This window comes from Takifugu flavidus, chromosome 3 (genome assembly GCF_003711565.1).
Source record: "Takifugu flavidus isolate HTHZ2018 chromosome 3, ASM371156v2, whole genome shotgun sequence".
In the NCBI taxonomy this organism is placed as follows: domain Eukaryota; kingdom Metazoa; phylum Chordata; class Actinopteri; order Tetraodontiformes; family Tetraodontidae; genus Takifugu; species Takifugu flavidus.
The window spans coordinates 7,267,294-7,287,137 of NC_079522.1; the positions used below are offsets into that span (position 1 = coordinate 7,267,294).

The 19,844-nt window shown below is 48.7% G+C and overlaps 3 protein-coding genes across 5 annotated transcripts; 1 reads left to right on the forward strand and 2 right to left on the reverse strand.

Annotated features, from left to right (window-relative positions):
• zgc:77880 (zf-DHHC domain-containing protein) lies at positions 1-4,366 on the reverse strand. 2 transcript variants are annotated; one of them, XM_057027057.1, is made up of 9 exons: positions 4,201-4,363; positions 3,724-3,812; positions 3,572-3,645; positions 3,098-3,210; positions 2,962-3,023; positions 2,754-2,874; positions 2,590-2,662; positions 2,002-2,179; positions 1-1,909 (listed from the first exon to the last, which is right to left on the reverse strand). In XM_057027057.1, exons 1-9 carry the CDS (start codon positions 4,323-4,325, stop codon positions 1,818-1,820), a joined length of 927 nt encoding a protein of 308 aa, XP_056883037.1. In that variant the 5' UTR covers positions 4,326-4,363; the 3' UTR covers positions 1-1,817. The 2 variants fall into 2 exon arrangements, with proteins under 2 accessions (XP_056883037.1, XP_056883036.1); XM_057027056.1 differs by having other exon boundaries at positions 3,572-3,812; positions 4,201-4,366.
• A 347-nt stretch (positions 4,367-4,713) lies between these two features.
• On the forward strand, positions 4,714-14,890 carry stk26 (serine/threonine protein kinase 26). Of its 2 annotated transcripts, none has more exons than XM_057027055.1 (12): positions 4,714-4,998; positions 9,656-9,724; positions 9,864-10,025; positions 10,110-10,166; positions 10,512-10,620; positions 10,994-11,151; positions 12,392-12,577; positions 13,079-13,221; positions 13,301-13,397; positions 13,542-13,604; positions 13,734-13,874; positions 13,981-14,890. In XM_057027055.1, exons 1-11 carry the CDS (start codon positions 4,978-4,980, stop codon positions 13,872-13,874), a joined length of 1,206 nt encoding a protein of 401 aa, XP_056883035.1. In that variant the 5' UTR covers positions 4,714-4,977; the 3' UTR covers positions 13,981-14,890. The 2 variants fall into 2 exon arrangements, with proteins under 2 accessions (XP_056883035.1, XP_056883034.1); XM_057027054.1 differs by having other exon boundaries at positions 13,734-13,861.
• A 62-nt stretch (positions 14,891-14,952) lies between these two features.
• LOC130522546 (FERM domain-containing protein 7) lies at positions 14,953-19,610 on the reverse strand. Its single transcript, XM_057027051.1, has 12 exons — positions 19,260-19,610; positions 17,808-17,912; positions 17,688-17,730; positions 17,539-17,617; positions 17,369-17,466; positions 17,173-17,287; positions 16,954-17,101; positions 16,789-16,884; positions 16,542-16,705; positions 16,402-16,470; positions 16,263-16,338; positions 14,953-16,191 (listed from the first exon to the last, which is right to left on the reverse strand). The coding sequence occupies exons 1-12, from the start codon at positions 19,593-19,595 to the stop codon at positions 15,013-15,015; spliced, it is 2,508 nt and encodes an 835-aa protein (XP_056883031.1). The 5' UTR covers positions 19,596-19,610; the 3' UTR covers positions 14,953-15,012.
• Between the last annotated feature and the right edge of the window lie 234 nt (positions 19,611-19,844).

The following is a 19,844-nucleotide window of genomic DNA, read 5'->3' on the forward strand; positions in this document are numbered from 1 at the left end:
TTGTTGAAAAGTCATCGACTTTACCATCGGTTTCATGAGCCAGAGCGACGGATCATCACAAAGGTCACAGTTTCAAGACAGCAACAACAAATACATCAAACAGCTGTAAACCGGTTCATCACCAACACACACATCAAACTTGTCTTTGTCCGCAGGGCTCCAAGTTGATTAATTCCACAATCTACCGGCGGGAGTGTGAAAAACAGCAGAATTAAAACCCTCAGAGGGCCCTCCCACGAAAATACAGCCAAAATATGTTGGCTGCCAACTAAATGTAGACCCTTGGTACTGTGTAGAGAGAAACTCTTTAAAAGGGTCCCAAATTTGATCAACACTGCACAAAATCTGGCTCCGTTTTTCACAAAATGCCGGGAATACGGATTAAAGCTGCTTTGAGACCCTTGTACAGAAACATGAGCACACCATTTATGAAAACATAAACAACCTGCAAAGAAAACGAGACTTTACCCCAAAAAACTACTACTTAATTTAAAAGAGAAATAGCCACACTCTGATAAAGGTATTAGCTTATTAAAACTGACACAAGTCAAAACACACCCAAATCTCCCTGAAACCCTTTGATTTTGGTACATCTCAAGTACATATTAATATGTATCCATAATGTAAATTTTCTTTTAAAAAAAAAAGGACAAAATCCAGTAAATTTCCCTTTCTTTTTTAAAAAGTGCACACTGTTGATATAAAATACAACCCTTCATATGTACAGCTATTAAACGGTAAACCCTCGATCAGTAAGTGACGAGATGTTCAAACTTCATTCCTGCTCTGCTCCAGAACCCAAATCTTGACCATTTTTTTTAAAGTTTAAGTTTCACTGCCAGCAGCAAACAAAACTGCTCGCTCACATTCAGGATGTCTTTAGTGCTTCCGTAACGATGCCCTATACTGAGCCACTGAGCCACAGGAGGATCAGAGCATCAGTCTGGCTGTGAATGCAACATGACGCAAACTTTCAGGGTGATGCGGGTCCCATAAATGCTGTCAACAGCTCTCCAATGTGAAATCATGTAACAGGAAACACACATGTAGAAAGAGAACATCCGATAAAATGGATAGAGTCCACCGAAGCACTTGTAGCAACGTCCCTGTTTCCGCCTCATCTTCCTGTTCAGTCCACGTCAGGAGAAAGCAACGCTATATACATATGTAGAAACATCCCCAGGGGTAAAACTGCTGATAATGCTGACGTTTTAACAATTTGTAGTGCAAATGAGGAAGTCCAAGTTGTTCAATTTAGATGAACTGACCAACGTGTTGGTCGTATAAATACTGGCCAGATCATCTTCAAATGCATCTGGAAATGAGGCAGATTGTTAGGCAGACATTTTGTTCAAACAGCATAAACCAAAAGAAAAAAACAAATATCTGACAATGAGTAGATGTCATATTATGTGTCATTATTCCTCCTCCTGAAGATTAATGGAGTTCCACAGGGTTCAGTGTTTGGACTACTTCTATTGGCTTGACTTAGGTAAAATTGGACAATCACATCTGATTGTTATTCAGACTTGGGAGTCCACCAATATTTAAAAAAGAAATTATGGATGCTGGTAAATAGAGCTAAACAGGGACCTTTGGACCTTTTTTGAGCAGGGTACACACAAAGACACATTCATTCTTTCCCATCCTGCATACACTCTCTTCATTGGTCCTAGACTTCGCTGCCATTTTTGTTTCTTCATTTCTCCGGTCCAAAGATAAGACACTGTACTTGGGGGAAAAAAAAAATTCATTTTGACTGTAACGCAGCCGCCCCAAAAATCTTCTTTGTCATTTTTGGGTGTAGCTGGTGTGAATCAGACGTTGTAGTCAGGAAGGGCAGAGTACGTGACCCCACCCACTGATGGAGGGCTGGGTTGGAGAGGTAGAAGCCAGCAAAAGATGGAACCTGGAGAAAAGAGAAGCAAAGATAAACCAGCTTATGAATGAAAAAAATGTGATCAATACGAAAACTATGACAGATTGTGTTAAATTAAACACCTCTTCCAAAAACCTCTCGCAGCAGAGCGAGCTTTGGCTTGCGGGAGTGTGGGGGCTGATGAGGCAGCTGGGAGAAGGTGGAGGATGACGAGGAGGAAGGAGATGTGCTTCTGTCCTTTATCATCAGCCTGTTCTTCATCTGCTCGATGGGAGTCTCGTCTGTGATTATGGACACCAACTGGAGAAAGACTGGCTTATTTCAGATTTTTGTTTTTAAAGAACACCTTTTCACTGTAGTTTAACCAGGTGTTTTGATATTTGAAATTAAAACACTTTCTAAAATAAAATGTTCTCCTTTTTTTCTGAGATGCTAAAAATTACTGGCTATGAAATCATAGGATAAGATGCTAACCAAATAGAGCTCTGAGGACAGAGTCACTGGCATGTTGAAATCCTTATTTTTAGATGAAGAGAGAACTGCTATTTTGGGTAAAATACAAGGAAGTGTCAGAGAAATGTCCTTTAATATCAGAGTGTGTGAATATCGACGCTTGTCAAGAGTGCATGTGACATGTTTAAGCTATAGTGAATGAGGGTGTAGAATAGGCTTATTTTAAAGTCTCAGCCTTAGGACGTCAATGTGCGTACCTGATCATAGAAGATGACCATGACAAACACTCCAAACAACACCGACTCCACCAGGAGGATTATGTAATGAGCACTGGGTGAGAGAGAGAGAGAGATCTATCCAGGCAGTTCAACAACAATAATGTAAAGAAGCTCTTGAACTACACGTTCACACCAACACTCACACTATCAGGTGCTTGCTTGGTGTCTCCTCGCCCTCTTTCTCTGTGTCGCTTTCCCTCTCGTTCCTTATTCGCCACACCCAGGACGACACCACCAACACCAAGGAATAGAGACTGGCCATACCTGCAGCCAGAACGGACAAACGGTTAAAAGTGTGCATTCGAATCATCAGAATCTTTCGAGTGTTACTGGTTTTGGAAGATTCCTCACCAGTGTAGAAGAGGAACTGGATAAAATACTTTTGGTTTAACTCTCCAACACAGTTGTTGATCCTAAAAACGCAGACGTCAGTGAGAAGATGAGAAGGAAATGAAGTGAAGAGAAGAGAGCGCTGGATGCTTCTCACCAGGGGCAGTGGTGGTCCATGCGGCGGATACACCTCTGGCAGACGCGGCAGTGGTGCGCTCTGGGTGGCCTGTAGGTTTCGCAGCGGCTGCACACCGTCCAACCCTCGCAGCCCTGAGAACGTAACAGTGTATGTGTCTGAAGTCCTCGGTCATTAAGAGGTTTATGACATAAACATCATTTCTGCAGTTGTGAGGCAACATTTGGGTCTCAACTAGACATGCGGCAGCAGGGAGAACAATCTCGAGACTGTTCAAACCTGTAGAATTTGACTACAAAATTCTCTTCTCACACAGTCGTCATTCTCCACACAGTCGTCATTCTCGACACTGAGCCACGCAACATGCAGCAGAGGCGTCCGCAATAGTCATAAATACAGTCAGGATGTACAGGTAGCATCACACTGACGTTCGTGACATGTATGAAGCAATACTTCCAAAAAAAATAACTGTAAATCTAAAATGCTACAACTCACCCGTTCATTCATCCGAGATGACTGCGAGCGAAGGTCTGAGAAGTCAATGGCGGTGTCAGGAAGTGGCACCACACCTAAACCGGCACACAAATTCAAATGAAGAGTTGTGTCTTTAGTTGTGTCTTTTTGTGAGCTCAAAATCCATCCCTGACCTGGGTCTGAGAAAACGGCCCTGGAGTGGCAGGCCAGCAGCAGCATCAGAATCAGGTTAAACGCAGATCCATGTAGAGTGCACCATACACTGCAAAAAAGTCAAATTCCAAAAGTTCTCACTGCCATTTCTCACCATTTCTTGATTATGAAAAAGCTGCACCTAATGAAATAAGAAGTTCCTGGTATTCTTCCATATTTGTATTTCTTAATGGGAGAAAGACCATTTATTTATTTATATATGTACAACTGAGCTGAAAACAATAGAGCATAAAGACATACGATTAACACGACTTAAAAGGGGAAACTTATTTCAAAGGGAGGAGGCTTAGTCTTCGTTTCCATTTAGGATGGGAACTAACAAAAGTAAGGACGCTGTCAGATTTGGCTGTGGTCATTTCAATGGAAACAGCACAGAGCGACGGCGGTCCTGTCTGTTTTTATAGGGCTAAAAGGACATAAAAACACAAATAACCGACCTGTTCGAGTAGGCAGGGAGGAGCACATAATGTATGACTACGTAGTCCGCATAAAACACGCTGAAATATGTTAAGATCAGACAGATAACCCCGCAGGGATCTCGCCGACAGCGTAGAGAAGCCATCTTCTGCCAGGCTCCGCCCCCATGTTCACAACTTCCGTGTGACATCACGTAGAAACGTGATGCTGCGTTCAAGAACCGCAGGAAATCTTCGATTACGCCGTCACATTGTTGTTAAAAATGAACACGATGAGTCAATAAACACAGTTTTTTCTTACTTTATAATGTAAGTTACAAAACATTATCAAACTATAGGGGAAAACTAAGACGCAATAGCCATAGCGGTATGGATGCAAGTCTCTGAAATTACAAAAGTGACCACGGGGAGGCAGTATATCACCTCCGCGCGTCAAGTTCGCGTTTGTGCAGTACGTGGCCCCGCCCCCGAAATGGGCAGTAACCTATGGCAGGAACCGCCCCTTCTTCATTCCCATTGGTTGAACGCGTTTTACTGCCGCACTCACGGAACGTGTTCGTGCGCGCGCGCGTGTGTTTGGAGTTTGTTCAGTAGTTTTTTTTCCTCCCCTCCGCGGCGAACAAACCTCCCGTTTCTGACGGATATTCTCCTTCACTTCTGCTTCGAGGCCAAACGTTTCCTCGGGGGGGGAAAAAGCGAAGACGAGTTCACATTTTAAATAGCCGAAACTCGACGAAAGAGCCGAAAAACGTGCACAAACCTGGAGGAAGAAAAGGGCGTCCTTGCTTCGAAGTAACCATGGAAGTTCCTGGTATGCAGGTGAGCCGAAAGGTGGACTCAGTGGGTTTGAACCGACAAATATTCGTGTTATGTGACTCCGCTGCTCCTCCTGAAGTTTTACTGCCTGCTTTTTGATCTAAATCTCTGAAAAGTTGGGTCTGATGACGAGCAGTGCCAACTACCTTCTCCTCAGAATGACGCTGTGTTTATTTGTTTAAAGATGTTCCGGCATGTTTGACTTGGTTGTCTGGCCGGGCTGTTTAGTGTTAAAGGTCATTAGATTGTGTTGCAAATGCCCATTAACGGGGCAGAAATGTGCGCGTATTATGATTTCGATCAAACGTTTGTTCTTATGTTGAATAACAGTTTTAATAATGTTCCTGTCGGGACTTATCATGTGGATTTGGTCATCTAAAATGAATGTTTTTCACATTTTAAATATTGCCGAGATTGGGGTGACATGATAAATTGAGTGAAGCTGAAGTTTCAGAGCAAGATACTGATATTTCACAAAGCATTTGGGGTTTTAAGACACCCCTCTTAACATATATATAACATTCTGTACATGATTCGGTGACTCACTGTTTCCTTGAGCTTATTTATAGCTCTGTATAGTTGTAATGTGGCATTATTGTGACTGAATGGGATGAAGGTGTGTCTTTGCTCCCCCTGTAAAACCCGGTTACCTCCACAAGGTTGACCTCATAATCAATAGAGCTCTAGTCCTGATATTAATCAGGAAATCACTCGAGAGAGACGCGATGATGTGTACCTTGTGTCATAAACCATTTGTTCCCCTCCTGTTTGGCCAGCTCTCAGGTGTGTCTACCTGTGGGACGAGCTGCCTGTCTGGTAGCTCACTCGCCCTGCCTGCTCTGTTGGCCCCGGGCGGGCGGGGCGGCCGCTCCAGTCAACACCTTCCTGACACCCGGCAGCAGCTGCCGCATCACTGAGGCTGACGGATAACATCTGCTTCACCTGTAAAGGCCGACGAAAGATAGAGGGATGTGGTTTTGTTTAATGGGGAACCACTGACAGATGACGGAAGCTGCTCGTGGGCTGCTGAAAATATTGCGCCCAGTTCCAGATACATTGTCTGGAGTATTTATGTAACCAGCCGTTGCGCAACGTATTCCGACCACTTGTGCCCTTAAGATAGCGTTCACACTTTTGTCCCGGTGGAAACGTCTGCGTGAACAACGTGCGTTTTGTCCCAGTAGCTGGGAGATAAAACAGGAGGTTACAGCGGTGCTCAAGAAAAAAAGCTCGTCTGAAGATTCGCATTTTAAAGCTTCAGGATCAAAATGGTCCAGTGTGGTTGCAGAAGCGAGGGCAGCATGTCGGCGCGGCAACGAGGTTGCATCTGTTTGAGGCCAACGTGGGAGTGATTTAAGGTCAACGCGCGTTAGCTGGGCTGGATTGGCACACTTAGGGCCCGTTGCACGATGCTGAACGGCATTCTGTGACGTTCTCACCCTTAGTCGCCGTGCTCGGCGCGTGGTGCTGGCTCGCCACCAAACAGACGCAGTGACAGCTGTCGCCACGAAGGGGGCCGGCGACGGTGGCTTCCACCAGTTTCCATTAGTGTGTTTGTATAGAACCACTGAGCTAACAGATGTTAATGACTCTAATAGACGCGTGCACGCTAACCAATCCCCAGGACCGCTCAGACAGCAGCTCTGTAATTGGAGCTCGTTGAGTGGGTGCGTGTTTGCAGTTTTGCATCCTGGAGATCTAGTAATGAGAACAAGGCGGCGTGGAAGTGTTCTACGGGGAGATTTCCACGCACTTGGCTCTCATGCTCCTGCGTTCCCGGCGGTGCTGCGCTCCGCGGGATGGTTGGATGTGGGACCGCTGACGCTGTAGCCTGTTCCTGGCTGATTACCCAACCTGCACCCTGCAAGAAAATGACATAACGCAGAACCCGTCCCAATTGTTGCTCAATTAGCCCGGATGACTCATTAATAATGACTTTAGGTTTTGCTGTGAAGATGTTTACGGTTCAGCCGGAGCACGTGTGGCCTCGGGCGGCGTGCATTGGCTTCCGAGCAGGAGACGGCGAGGCCACTGTCCATCGATGTATGGATCTATAGTCTGTGTGAAATGACAAGCTTCTGGGTGTTTCTGTAAACTGCACCAGAGCTAATGTGGGTTTCATCGACCCCCGTGTCAAACCTCTCGGCTGTTTCGTCTCCCCAGACGGGGTGATTCCGTCCCCCCAGATGGGGACTTTTCCCACTTTTAACACAAAAAACGGTAGCTGGCTTCTTGCGGTGCCGAGGCTCCTCGGCGCGCGTCCAAGTTCCACAAACAGGTACGTGCACGCAGCTGCAGGCGTGTCGACAGGGATGGCTCTGATCAAACATCAGGGAGTGTCCTCTGCCTCTTTTTCTTCTTCTGTCTTTTGTGACGTCAGAGCTGCACCTTTTTTCCCAGGGCTCCAACCAGCAATGGTCCTGCCGTGACAATAATCACAACCCAAAGCACCCTCGCCGAACTGCCTCTGCCCCTCGGATGTTTGTGTTAAAGGCGTTTTTTTCCGTGGAAAACCTTCAGGGGGGGAGGGGGGGGGTCTTGGTCAGTTACTAAATCAGTAAACGGGCGCCCACATAATCCAACAAATATCCCTTAGCCGAGCCGGAGCGGAACGGGAAACGTTAAAGAGCAGTGAGCTTTTCACATGATGCGGCTCTGCAAAGGTCACATTGGAGAATGTGGTGTTTGTACTTCCTCCTCCCGCAGCTGTGACCTGTGACTTCAAACGCGCGCGCACACAGAGCCTTTCTTGTGTGGATATTTGGACAGCGCTTATTAGCGAGCGCACGGGACTGACCTGCCTCTGCCTCGCTGACATCGCTCGCAGAGTTTCCACGGCCTTGTCCAAGTTCTGCTGGGGAGGAGAATGTTTACATTGACCAGTCTTGGCTCGCCTCTGACGCTGTTTGTCCTTTCACCACTTGCAGAACTCGCACTTATTATTATTTGTATGACATGTAGTCTCAAAAATCCCCCCCCCTCCTAAAAAAGGAGCAAAAATCCCATCTACTGGTTCTGCATCTTCTCACCAGTCTGCAGGTTGTGCAACGGTTGCGCCATCGTCGATGTTTAACTTCCGACTGACCTCGAAACCAGCCGGAAAGGTTAAAGTTTAACGCTTCCACTTTACAACCCCTCCTGTCTTCCACTCTACTCTCTTTAATCCATAAGTTTCAGGTTCTTGGATGCTAAAGTTAAAGCTAAAGTCTTTTGGGGGAAGCCCTGCTTTTTATTGCACATTATCTGATCCTTCCAGAGCTTCCCGATCAGAACCCTGCTCAGGTTTGGGATGGTTCAGTGCTGCCTGGAATCGCAGGTCACGCATCCTTTTTTCCGGGAATGATAAGCAAATACGGCTGTAAAAGGGCTATTGAGTGATAAAGAGAGAATTCTCTGTGGGTGCCCACACGCTCGCAGGTTATTCCAGTTCAGGGCAGGTGGAAATGATGCCGATCCATGCGGGGAAATGATCCGAAATAGGTTATGGGTGCAGCTGTTGGACTTGGTCGCCGACTGCTGCCACAAAGCAGATCCGAGCATGCAGGAAAAGTTCGTAGCGGGGCCTTGCTGGTCCGCTGGTTTGGGCCTTTTACGTTAATTAAAGCGCAGAGAGGACATTAACCAGAAGGCTCCTCTCCGGAGGATGTGGACGGGCTTACCTCTCCCTCTGTATTCACCGTCTGCCATCCTCCGATCTGTTTTCACTCCATCTCTCCGCAGGCCTGCAGTATCATTAGCCTGGATTTGCTGAAAGGGTGTGGCGACATTGTGGTCACTGTGTGCTTGTGCGCGCAGTTGTTCCTTTTTTTAGACCGGAGTGGAAACCTAAATGGCATATTAAACGGCCTCGCAACCATTTCTCCCAGCTTAGAGCCGCGCCTCGTGCATTTATCCATATCCTCTTCTCCTGGCTCTGTTAATTACTAAGCAATGTAATTGCTAATAAGAGCTCGGTCCATTCTCTTAAATTTAGCAACTGGCTATTTGCTCTTTGCCCTGTTGTCCCGTGGGTGTAACCACTTTAGCCCCACTGGTGACATAACTGACTATCTGAGACACGCTCCACAGCTGGTAAATAAGTAATAGCGCAGTAAAAGTGGAAGGCATTGTTTGCATACAATGCTATTATCATATGCCTTTAAGAATTTGTCCACACCCAGCTGAGCACCAGCGGTGCTGCGCGTGTGCACGTGTGCACGTGTGCGCGTCACTGTGTGGTTTCGGGCAGATGCTGTCATGCAGGATCACACGGATAAAGGGAGGACGGAGTGTGACAGGTTTGCTGTTGCCGTGACTGTCATCAAGTCCGGTCGGCTGTTGTTCTTGCTGCTCCTTCCAGGGTTAAAGGTTAAGGTTGGGCATTTAGTTGTGCTAAGGGTGAGGAACTGGGGAATGCATTATGTCCTCACAAAGATGGAATTATAAGTGTGTGTCTGGTCGGGCAGCTGTATGTGTTCAGTTCCTGTTATCTTCAACTGTCATGCTGGCTTCCTTCTGTGGTTTTATGGTTTGTGTGTGTGTGTTGGGAGTTAGTTTTTGCCCAACGACGACAATTATGTGGTGATGTACCCTCTGGTAGCACATCGGGCTTTGGACAGGAAGCAGAATCCTCCTTGAATCCATAAATCTAACCGGTTATCCGTGTGTTTTCTCCCCTCAGAGTACTCAGATCGATCCAGAGGAGTTATTCACCAAGCTGGATCGCATTGGGAAGGGCTCTTTTGGAGAGGTGCGTGCCTTCGCTGCCTTTTTTCCTCCATAACCGGTTTTAATTGAATGTTTTTCCCAGAAAAAGCCCTTTCCTGCTCACTCGGAGTTGAACTTCTGCCCATTTTAAAAGTTCTTCCTCCCGTTTCCTTCCCCCGCAGGTGTTTAAAGGAATCGATAATCGCACACAGAGCGTTGTCGCCATAAAGACCATCGACCTGGAGGAGGCCGAGGACGAGATCGAGGACATCCAGCAGGAGATCACGGTCCTCAGTCAGTGCGACAGTCCGTACATCACCAAGTACTACGGCTCCTATCTGAAGGTGAGGAACGCGGGACTCTGGGATATAAAACGTGCAGGATATTTGTGGATGAAGGAGACATTCAGGAAATAAATTGTTTTCCAGGGGACCAAATTATGGATCATCATGGAGTATCTTGGCGGAGGTTCGGCCCTGGACTTGGTAAGTGCTGTTTTGTCTGATCACATCTCTCAATATCTCATCTAGGGATTGAATCTTTGTGATTGGGAGGGCTTTTCCTGTCTGCAAACCTGCACAAGTACAATGTTTTTCCGCGTGTGGAGCTACTCCAAGCCAAGTTGATCCTTTTCAGACAGCACAGTTATTGAGAAAGTGAGCAGCTGAAGTCAGAACAAAAAATAAAGGTTCCACTCTTAAGGTGACAGAACGTCCTTTCATTTAGAGTCGGTGACTCAGTCCTGTGGAGGAGATTCAGTAATGCTGTGAGTTGGAAATGCTCAAGTGGAAATGGTGTGTGTGTGTGTGTGCGCGCGTGTGTGTGTGCAGCTGCGGGCAGGTCCGTTTGATGAGTCTCAGATTGCCACCATGCTGAAGGAGATCCTGAAGGGCCTCGACTACCTGCACTCTGAGAAGAAGATCCACAGGGACATCAAAGGTTTGGGATTTGGGAGACTCTTCCGGAATTGTGCTAGTAGTGGAGAGAAGGAAGAGCGGCGTTCCACTCTCTACAGCAGCTGTTTTTACAGATGGTTTGCTGCGTCACGCTGAATTGAACTTGCTGAATTGGTGGCGGGTCTCTTTAGGAGCCAAGGGGCAGCCATTTTTTAAGGGTCTGGATAGTTGGGCCATTGTACCTGCTGGTACAACAAATGGCTGCTGCAGGTATTTTGGGCAGTAGCTTTACTTTTACTTTTTGCTTTGACTGGGATGGTATCAACGCAGATGGGGGGAAAAAATGAGTAAAAGGCATATTTTCCAGAGAGAATGGGGACAAAATCGATGCTAATGATGCTTCTAATCCTCCACAGCTGCCAACGTGCTGCTGTCGGAGCACGGCCAGGTGAAACTGGCAGACTTCGGTGTGGCGGGGCAGCTGACGGATACGCAGATCAAGAGGGAAACCTTTGTGGGGACGCCGTTCTGGATGGCTCCAGAGGTCATCCAGCAGTCCGCCTACGACTCCAAGGTGAGTGTTTCCCACCTGAAGCACCTAACTTCAGCATGTCCTAGCTAGTTTGCTTTGCTTCTTCTTGTTGCCCTGTTTGTTGGGCGTTGAGCCCGAGAGCGCGCCGTTTCAGACGTAACCATCCCAATTCCCCAGAGCTGGACGACGGTGTGAAAGTGACTTTGGCTGTGTTGATTCAGACCACAAAAATGCACATTGTTGTGGGAGATAACAGGCAATGGGCCCTTATGTAAGAAGTTAGCTAATCTAATCAGCTGTTGGTGGTGAGGGAAAAACTCAGCGGAATAATTTTCTGATTTTTCTGCACTGGGACTCCACCCCGACTGCATTTGCCCCGTTTTAGTTGATCGTGCAGAAGAGTAACAGGCTCAAATATAAACGGCTCATCAGCCCAAGTGCACTTGTTGCCGCGTCCGCCTTTGAGGTTGTTTGCATAGTTTCCAGTGTTGCTGCTTTTTTATTTGCATCCAATTGAAGCAATTTGTGTGGAATATAAGGTTGCAATGGTCGGTGTTTGGGATTAACCTTCCTGTGTGGATTAATCTGCTTCGCTTTCTTCTGTTTATCCACCTGAAGGGGACGAGCTGTTGAATAAACCACCCCATCACGCCTGTGTGTGGGGGGGGTGTCTGAGCACGCTCAAGTTGGGGACGCAGCTTGACTGCAGTTTGTGTTGTATTGAAATCTGCAGGACGGTGGGATAGATAGGACCAGGACCGCATTAGAACCGTGTGTGTGTGTGTGTGTGTGTGTGTGTGTGTGTGTGTGTGTGTGTGTGTGTGTCGGGGGGGTGCTGCTACAGGCTGACATATGTTTGGTGTGTAACAGAGCCGCAGCCAGTCAAACGGTGACAGAACATCCTGTTGTAATGTGACCCCAGAGCAGCTCTGTGCATGAGCAGCTGACCCGCCTGCCACATGGCCGATGGAGCAAGGCACACCCGCGTGACATTCACCCCCGCCTGCATGCGCCATTCCGGAGAGTTTGTTTACGTCGGTTTGCTCGGGTTGACAGATGACAGCTCGGCGACTGTCGCAGCTGTCGTGCAAACAGAGTCGCACAACTTTCACCCGAAGCCCTACGATCTGTGTTTGTGTTGACGTGTGTGCCGTGTGTGCCGTGTGTGAGCGTCTACTCGGCAGGAGCAGGATTGCCACGCCCACAGACAGACAGGAAGTACTCGTTGGCTTGCGTTGAGTAACAGCTGCCGTTGTCTGTTGTTTTTTCTGTTCTCCTCCAGGCTGATATCTGGTCTCTGGGCATCACGGCCATCGAACTGGCCAAAGGCGAACCTCCGAACTCAGACATGCATCCGATGCGAGTCCTGTTCCACATCCCCAAATTTCCTGCGCCAACGCTGACCGGAGACTTTTCAAAGAGCTTCAAAGAGTTCACCGAGGCCTGTCTGAACAAAGACCCCGCTTTCGTAAGACCCCGACACATGCGGTGCAACACGTACAACGAGCAGAGAGCTTAGATCAGATGGAAAACGAAACGCTTTGTCACCTTTTAATCATCACCTGATGACTGCAGATGTGAGATAAGAACCACTTTATTGTCCCTTGAAATTTAGCTCAGGTCACAACATGCCAAATGTGCATGGTAACGGGGTTAATGAATACACACAATGAATCCATTATAGGTTAACTAAAAAGATATAAATGGACGCTGAGAGGTTTAAAGAGACACAAAATTCCCAGAGGCGCTCTCAAAAGGTTAGAAGATCTGGTGAAAGTAGGGATTTATTGTATATTAGTTTAGAGGAAACCAGAAGATCCAAAGTTAGCCCGAACTCGTCTGGGGAGTGTTATAAGAGGAGGACGGGACAGCTCAAGTTCTCTGATGTGTAATTATAGTTGCCTTTTGGCGCCCCCTGGTGGACGAAAGGACCCGTCAGCCTTTTCTTCATTGGTGTGTCTCCTTGCAGCGGCCCACAGCCAAGGAGCTCCTCAAACACAAGTTCATCGTCAAACACTGCAAGAAGACGTCCTACCTCAGCGACCTGATCGACAGCTACCGCAGGTGGAAGGAGCAGGGCCACAGCGACAGCAGCTCTGACGATTCTGGCAGGTGGGCCGTCGCCCCGCGCGTCTAGGGCGCCCATCTTAAACGTTGCTGAGTAACATTAGCGTGTTTTGTGCCTGTAAAGTGAGTCCAGCAACAAAGAGAACAACGAGTCTCCAGAGTGGTCCTTCACCACTGTCAGGAAGAAGAAGACGGAAGGGAGAAAGGTCCTGAATGGAACGGTGAGTGTCACAGCTCCATAAATGTTGATGGTATTGCGCGTGTATTATTGATTGCATTCTGCTGTGTCTCCACTAGATGGCAGAAAATAGCACAAAAAGGTTTTTGTGCCTTTTTTCACCTCATATCTGCTTCTCTCCCCTTAGAGTCCGGATCAGATGAGTAAATCAGCCAGTCTGACCACGGTCATCTCTCCTGTCTTCACAGAGGTTCGTGTATGTAAATGCACAGGGTTTATTTCCAACTCATATTAGCGTTAGGTGCCCAAACCTGGACTTGCTCACCAGCGTCCCCATCGTGAATAAATGCAGTTGAACGGGGTTTCTCGCTGTTTGTAGTTAAAGCAGCAGCACAAGGAGCACTCGCAGCAGCGTCTGGCCATAGAGGAGCTGGAACGCAACATCCGATTGGCCGAGGACGTGTGTCCAGGAATCACGGACAGGATGGTCTCACACATCATTGCCAGGTACCAGAAGTAGGTGTGTCTGGGACGGTATTTTCCTCCCTGTTTTCCCCGCGTTTTTCTGTTCACCGCCGGTACCAATCGTCTCGCTCTGTCTCTCGGCGTCCGCCGCCATTCCTCAGATTCACGGCCAAGTGAGGGCCGGACATTTTCAAAGGGGAAGTAACGTTGTGTGAAGAGAGACTGTGTCTCCATACGGCGGCGCTGCTGGACGATTGGGAACGGGAGATTTGCTGTGCGACGTCTCCTCATCACACACACACACACACACACACTAATGTAATATACACACTATATAATATTCATTATATCTCCCAGACCAGGATTGAAAGACAATGTTTTTATTTGTCCTCATTTATTCAGAGTAGAGTTTAGTTAAACATCACGTGCCTTGATGATTTGTGGCCCCCTGGACAGTGACTAACAGCACAACATGGCGATACAGTTGTGCTGTCCCCGTTGAGCACGCGCGGAGGTGGCCGCCGCAACTTTTCCAGACGTTTCTTCAGTAGCACTTGAGACAGATCCCTTTTGCCAACATCCCAGCAGCACACGTTCCCCTCCCCAGGTGTAAATTTGATGATTTTTAAGCTCCGAGCAGCCGATGGGATCGACGGAGGCTGTCGGGAGCCGAAGGCGGACATTATCAGCCCAGCTATACAACCTAAGTAGGCCTGCGTCCAAACTTGTCAGGTTTACGTCAACGTTTACAGTCGCTCACACATTAGTTTTGACGCGTCGAGGCTCTTGAGGATGGTGCCAGAACTCTTCTCTCGATGCGTGCGGACATTATTTAAACGCAGCATAAGCACAAAGGGAGCCTCCACAGGAGAAACCGTTTGTACCAAAGACACTATAAAACTTGCTCACTGTATATTTTTTTGCCTTTTTATATATCGGAAGGGACGCGACGACGCTTGCCGAGGGAGGGGGGGGGGGTGTAAAATGAAAGATGTGAGATTTTTGCAGGAATGTAGTCTGTTTTGTAGCGGGACTTAGAGTTTTATGAATAAATATTTAAGTTTGATCGAAGGTCGTTGCCGTCTGAGAGTGTTTTTTGTGTGATCTTTCAATTAAAACCACATCGGGACCCGTTTCCGCCACACCAAAGGTTTTATTGAGCGACAGAACAACGAGGACATCGCAGTCACGGCTTAAAGCGTGACCTTTGTGACCTTTGTAGCGCCCTTCTTTTTCTCCTTCTCTCCTTTCGCCGCTTCTTTTGTCTTCTCCTTTGCCGCGGAGTCTTCCTGCTCCCCCTCTTCCTCCTCCTCCTCCTCATCCAGCTGGAGACTCCCAGAGGAAAATCTCATCCTGGCGAGCCCTGGATGCCGGACCACCTTCCCCTGCAGCACCGGCGGGCAGTAATAGGGATAGAACACTTCCGGCTCCGAATCGCTGTAGCTTCCCACGGCGCTTCCCATCATGCACAGCGAGGTCGGCCGCTCGGGAAGGGGGGAGGAGTTTAATGGGAGGTAGGTGGGCCTGGAGGGGCGGGTCAGGTGAGGATAGTAACCTAGAGGACGGAACTCGGAGGCGGGGTTAAAGTTGGGGTTAGAAGTCCTGGAATGCTGAAACTTGACATCCGGCTGGCTGGCCACACGGCGAGGAAGCCCTGGGAGGAAGGTGGAGTCGTCGCTGTAATGCCCCGCCTCCACACGCCCGACACCCAAGTGCCTCATGCCGTTACTTCCCGGCTGGTACACTCTGGCTGCTCCCAGACCGCCTGATCCAGATCGGAGGTTCCGTCGTATCGGCGAGACGGATGGAGGGTAGAAAGACGGCCGCGGCAGGTCGTCCACTGTCACATAATCCCGCCGTCTCGCCAGCGGGATGCGTTCTACAGGTGGAACGCTGACATAGTCTGTCAGGTAAGGGTGTTGTATGAGAGGGGAGGAAGCAGCCAGTGGGAAGGACGGGAGCACAGGGTGATACTGGTAAGCAGGGGTGTTGGGGTAAAGGAGAACCAGCTGCTGGGCAGAGTCCGGGTGCGGTTGGGGGTTGGGCCGACGCCGTGATCGGTTCCCGTAGACGCCGGCTAGCCTTTGGGCTTGGCGATGAGCTCCACTCCTCGCCCACCGTATCTCCTCCATCCCAGAGGTGGAGACCGATCTCATCTTGGGGGAGAGGTGGAGCGAAGACGGCGAGAGGGGGGTGACTTGGCAGAGAGGCCGGGTCCTCTGGTCGATGCCGAAGAGCGACTGGCGGTGCCCGGCCTCTGCCTCGTCGACGTCGTCCTCGTCGCCACCTTGGAGACGCGGGTCCAGAGCATCTTGGCTGCAGACGGCTAAGGCGTGTCTCATCGGGGCGAAGGGGTGGGTGTGCTCGTACAGCTGGGGGGGGACAGAACCCGTTGGCGCCCGTTGGCAGCGTTACCAATTTTCAGAAACATCGATTTTGTTACCTCTTTGGAGACGTCTGTGAGCAGGTCAGGAGAGGAGCGGCACTGTCGGGGATCGTAGTCGGACGGGCCAAAGGTCCTGGAAGAACAATATACTTTTTAAATGTGCTGCATGAATAAAGAGGATTATTTATTGTCTTACCTGTCAAAGTGTGAAAGCTTCTTCTCGCCTGATCCTAAACACTCCAGGAGCTGCTTCTGTGTGCGCCCGCTGCCACACAAGATGGACTTTTTCACAGAAACACCAGGGAAAACGCAGCATTTAATTTTGAGGGGGTTTACCTGTATCTGAAGCTGGAGCCTTTGCTGAAGAGCAGTGTCTTCTGCATGGACCTGGGCTCCTCCGGCAGTCTGAAGAAGGCGTGGTACTCCACGCAGGTCTTCCAGAAGGACTTGCACACGTCCCGACTGGCCATGGAGAACTCCAGCGTGTCCTTGCAGGAAGGCTGATGGGAGAATCGCAGTTTCAATCGACCCGTCCACAAAAAAAAAAAGGGAAACAACGGGTTCACCCAAAACGGAGCCTCACTCCGACTTTGTCGTGCAGCTTGATGAGGAAATGTTTGCGTTTGAAGCTCAGCTTGCGGATCTTCGCCCAGCTGAAGGTGTTGATTTTGGTGTTTCCCTGAAACGGACAGAGGACTTCCTGGATTCCTTCCAAATCTACGCAGACGGACGAGCTTCGGCCACATACCTGAAAGACCAGGACCCCCGAGTGCGTGACGGCGAGGTTGATCCTCATGCCTTCGCCGTCGTGGGCGGGGTGAGGCCTGATGCCGTACATGTCCAGCTTCCTGGCCACCTCCAGCAGCTGGATGTCGGCTTGTGCGGGCGACATGCCCCTGCAGGGACAACTCTTGACCATCAGAGTTGGATTTCTGACTGTTAATATGCCGATTCACTTGTGAGTCACCTGTGTCTCTTGTGAAACTTGATGATCTTGTGGTCCAGGTATTCCTGGTTTGGGACGTAGTGCTTCATCTCCAAATGGTGGCAGTCCAGTTCCTCGTCATGGTCCCCTACCTCTGCTGCAACACGCGTCACCAACCGGGTGTCAGGAGAGCGGCTTTTTGGATTCGCATGCTTCTTTAATCATGAGCCCAACTTACACTGCAGGATATGAGACACCAGCAGGGCGGCGCTGTTGTCGTGGCAGGTCAGGCCGCCGTTACTCAAGTCTTGCTTTATCTGTAAGGCAAAAAGATACCTGCAAACAAACACACGCATGGGCTTATGTTAATGTACGATAAATAGTGATGCCTCCATCTAAAGTGATTACCTGGTGAGTCCCCTCTTAAGTTGACCTGGATCAGGTGGGAAGAACTTCACTATAAACCTAAAGAACAGGTCGTTGGTATCTAACGGAGAGAAGAAGATGCGTCAAGTCTGTATATTTCACGAGGAAGGTATAGATGCACCCAAACTTACATTTAATCTGCTTGGCGAGCGGCTTCAGCAGCTCCAACCACACCTGCAGCGACAAACACACAGTTTTAAGGCCCCCCTCAGAGCTTCAACCCGACGTCCACGTGCATCCGGCGTCCTTACGTAGTTGCCGTTGTGGTGCCTGAACTCCAGACCGAAGTACTCCTTCTCCAGCAGCTTCAGGTGACCACAGACTTTGTTGAAGAAGTCTCCCCCTAAAACCCTTTGCTGGGGAAGAATCACAGCAAGGGTGAGGGGGATAATTGGATCTTCAGAGCGGAGACCCTCGGGAGATCCCCGGGCTCAACGTCCAGTTCAATTCCTCCTCTACTCAAGTGCTTTGCATAATGAGAACGTATGTAATTACTGTTATCTGCCGTGAACGAACTATAGGTTTAGTTTTCAATGTCAGCTGCAGGGGAAGTCATAATTGACCCCCCCCCAACAAAGAACAGGCAGGGAAAGGAAACAGCGGTTCACTGAGAGCTAAAGGCGGCGCCGCAGGGTTGAAAACCATGCGAATATTTGTCCATCCGCTCACACGTGCACTTGGAATGGCTGGTGTGCTCACTAGTAGTGCTGAAATCAGAGGCCTCCACTCATTTAACGCCTTTTTAACACTTTTTTCTTGTATTTAATTATAGAGTTGCTGTTTTTTTTATGTTTGCTGCTGCATCTCAGGGTGTTTTTTTGGCCTCCGCTGTCTGCTAGCCAGTATTTAGCAGCCAGCAAGAGGGTTGCTGGATGTCCCTCATTTACTCGTCAGGAGGAGGGGAAACGGGACCAACTGGTGATTACTGGAAATAAACGGTCGCCCCCGGATGAACAGAGTGAGATCATGGAGCAGCGAGGAGGGAAATCAATCATCTGTTCGCTTCTTTGTTTCTGGTAGTTGTTACCGAAGTTGGTTGGTTGTGTGTTTCCAGCACTGCCACATGGCCCAGGAAGGAAATCCTTCCACATATTCCTTCCTTCATCCATTCTAACCCCCCCATCCCTTCATCACTACTTCCCTCCTCCAGTGAGGATGCTCCCGATGTCCTGGAGGCTGCAGGAAAACTTACAGAGAAAGCACAGTGGTGGAAAATGGAGCTAACACAATGCTGCAACACACGCACACGCACACACACACGCACACACACACACAGATAGTGAAGTCTCTTAGCTGCGTTACTGCCTCCCAGGCGACGGCATCAATCTGCTTTTCCAGAACAGGGTCGTTGTACAAAATCAGGAGTCTGATGACGTCCATTGGTGCAGAGAAGGGGAATTAAACTAAATTTGACGGTTTTTTTTTTTTTAAAGGAAACTATTTTACCAAAAATAAGATTTATGATGAGTGCAATCGAGTGATGTTAGAATAAACCGCACCAGCAATACAAACTAAAGTGCAATATGAGCAATTTCGTATGAACAATGCGCCACTTTTGCTTTTTATTCGTATTTTGCGTCAACATTTCGAGCAGAATCCGTCGTTAACGTGTGCGGCACTCGTCAAAGAATCATTATGAGGACACTTAGACGCTGAGCAGCTTCAAATGAACTTTTTAGGAAAGTAACTTTAGTGTAACTTACCTCCACCTCGAACGAGCGCTCGCTGTCGTCGAGGAAGATCACGCGCAGCCGGAGTTTGGTCTCCTTGGAGACCCGCGACAAGCTCGTGAGGGCGGCCAGCGCCCGCGTCGGCCGCTGCCGCTCCTGCCGCTCCTGCCGCTCCTCCATGTCAGGAGGAACACTCATCCATCGCACCCCCTGAAATGAAACCATCTCTTTTTTTACGCGCTCCTCAGCCTCCTCCTCCTCTTCCTCATCATCATCATCATCCTCGCTATCGATGGGGCGCGCGTGGATGGCGCGCTGACGTTTCCGCGTCTGACCGCAAGCGACCCTGAAGATGAAGCGGAGCAACATCCGCGATTCAAGAGCATCAATCCAAAATAAAACTTTAAAAAAGTCCCTGGACATTTACGGCAATATACATTGCTTTAATGTAAAGACGCACGAGACATCCCGAGTGTTGAAATAACTTTATTACAGTTTATTACAGCAATAAAGGAAATGATGAACCGGTTGTAGCTGTGCTACTAAAACCACAATTTAATTTCTTAAAAAGAACTTTTATATAAATAATAGACGCTTCTGAACGCTGCATATGTGTGT

Bases quoted from the DNA above. Each gene is read 5' to 3' on its own strand.
- zgc:77880 (XM_057027056.1), bottom strand. From the start codon at position 4,325: ATGGCTTCTCTACGCTGTCGGCGAGATCCCTGCGGGGTTATCTGTCTG. The intron at 3,813-4,200 runs GTCGGTTATTTG...ACTTTTTTGCAG, and splicing joins CTCCCTGCCTACTCGAACAG to TGTATGGTGCACTCTACATG. The intron at 3,024-3,097 runs GTGAGAAGCATC...CTGCGTTTTTAG, and splicing joins ATGGACCACCACTGCCCCTG to GATCAACAACTGTGTTGGAG.
- stk26 (XM_057027054.1), top strand. From the start codon at position 4,978: ATGGAAGTTCCTGGTATGCAG. The intron at 10,026-10,109 runs GTGAGGAACGCG...ATTGTTTTCCAG, and splicing joins ACTACGGCTCCTATCTGAAG to GGGACCAAATTATGGATCAT. The intron at 10,621-10,993 runs GTTTGGGATTTG...AATCCTCCACAG, and splicing joins GATCCACAGGGACATCAAAG to CTGCCAACGTGCTGCTGTCG.
- LOC130522546 (XM_057027051.1), bottom strand. From the start codon at position 19,595: ATGTTGCTCCGCTTCATCTTCAGGGTCGCTTGCGGTCAGACGCGGAAA. The intron at 17,288-17,368 runs GTAAGTTGGGCT...CGCGTGTTGCAG, and splicing joins GGTGTCTCATATCCTGCAGT to CAGAGGTAGGGGACCATGAC. The intron at 16,192-16,262 runs GTAACAAAATCG...GTCCCCCCCCAG, and splicing joins TCACAGACGTCTCCAAAGAG to CTGTACGAGCACACCCACCC.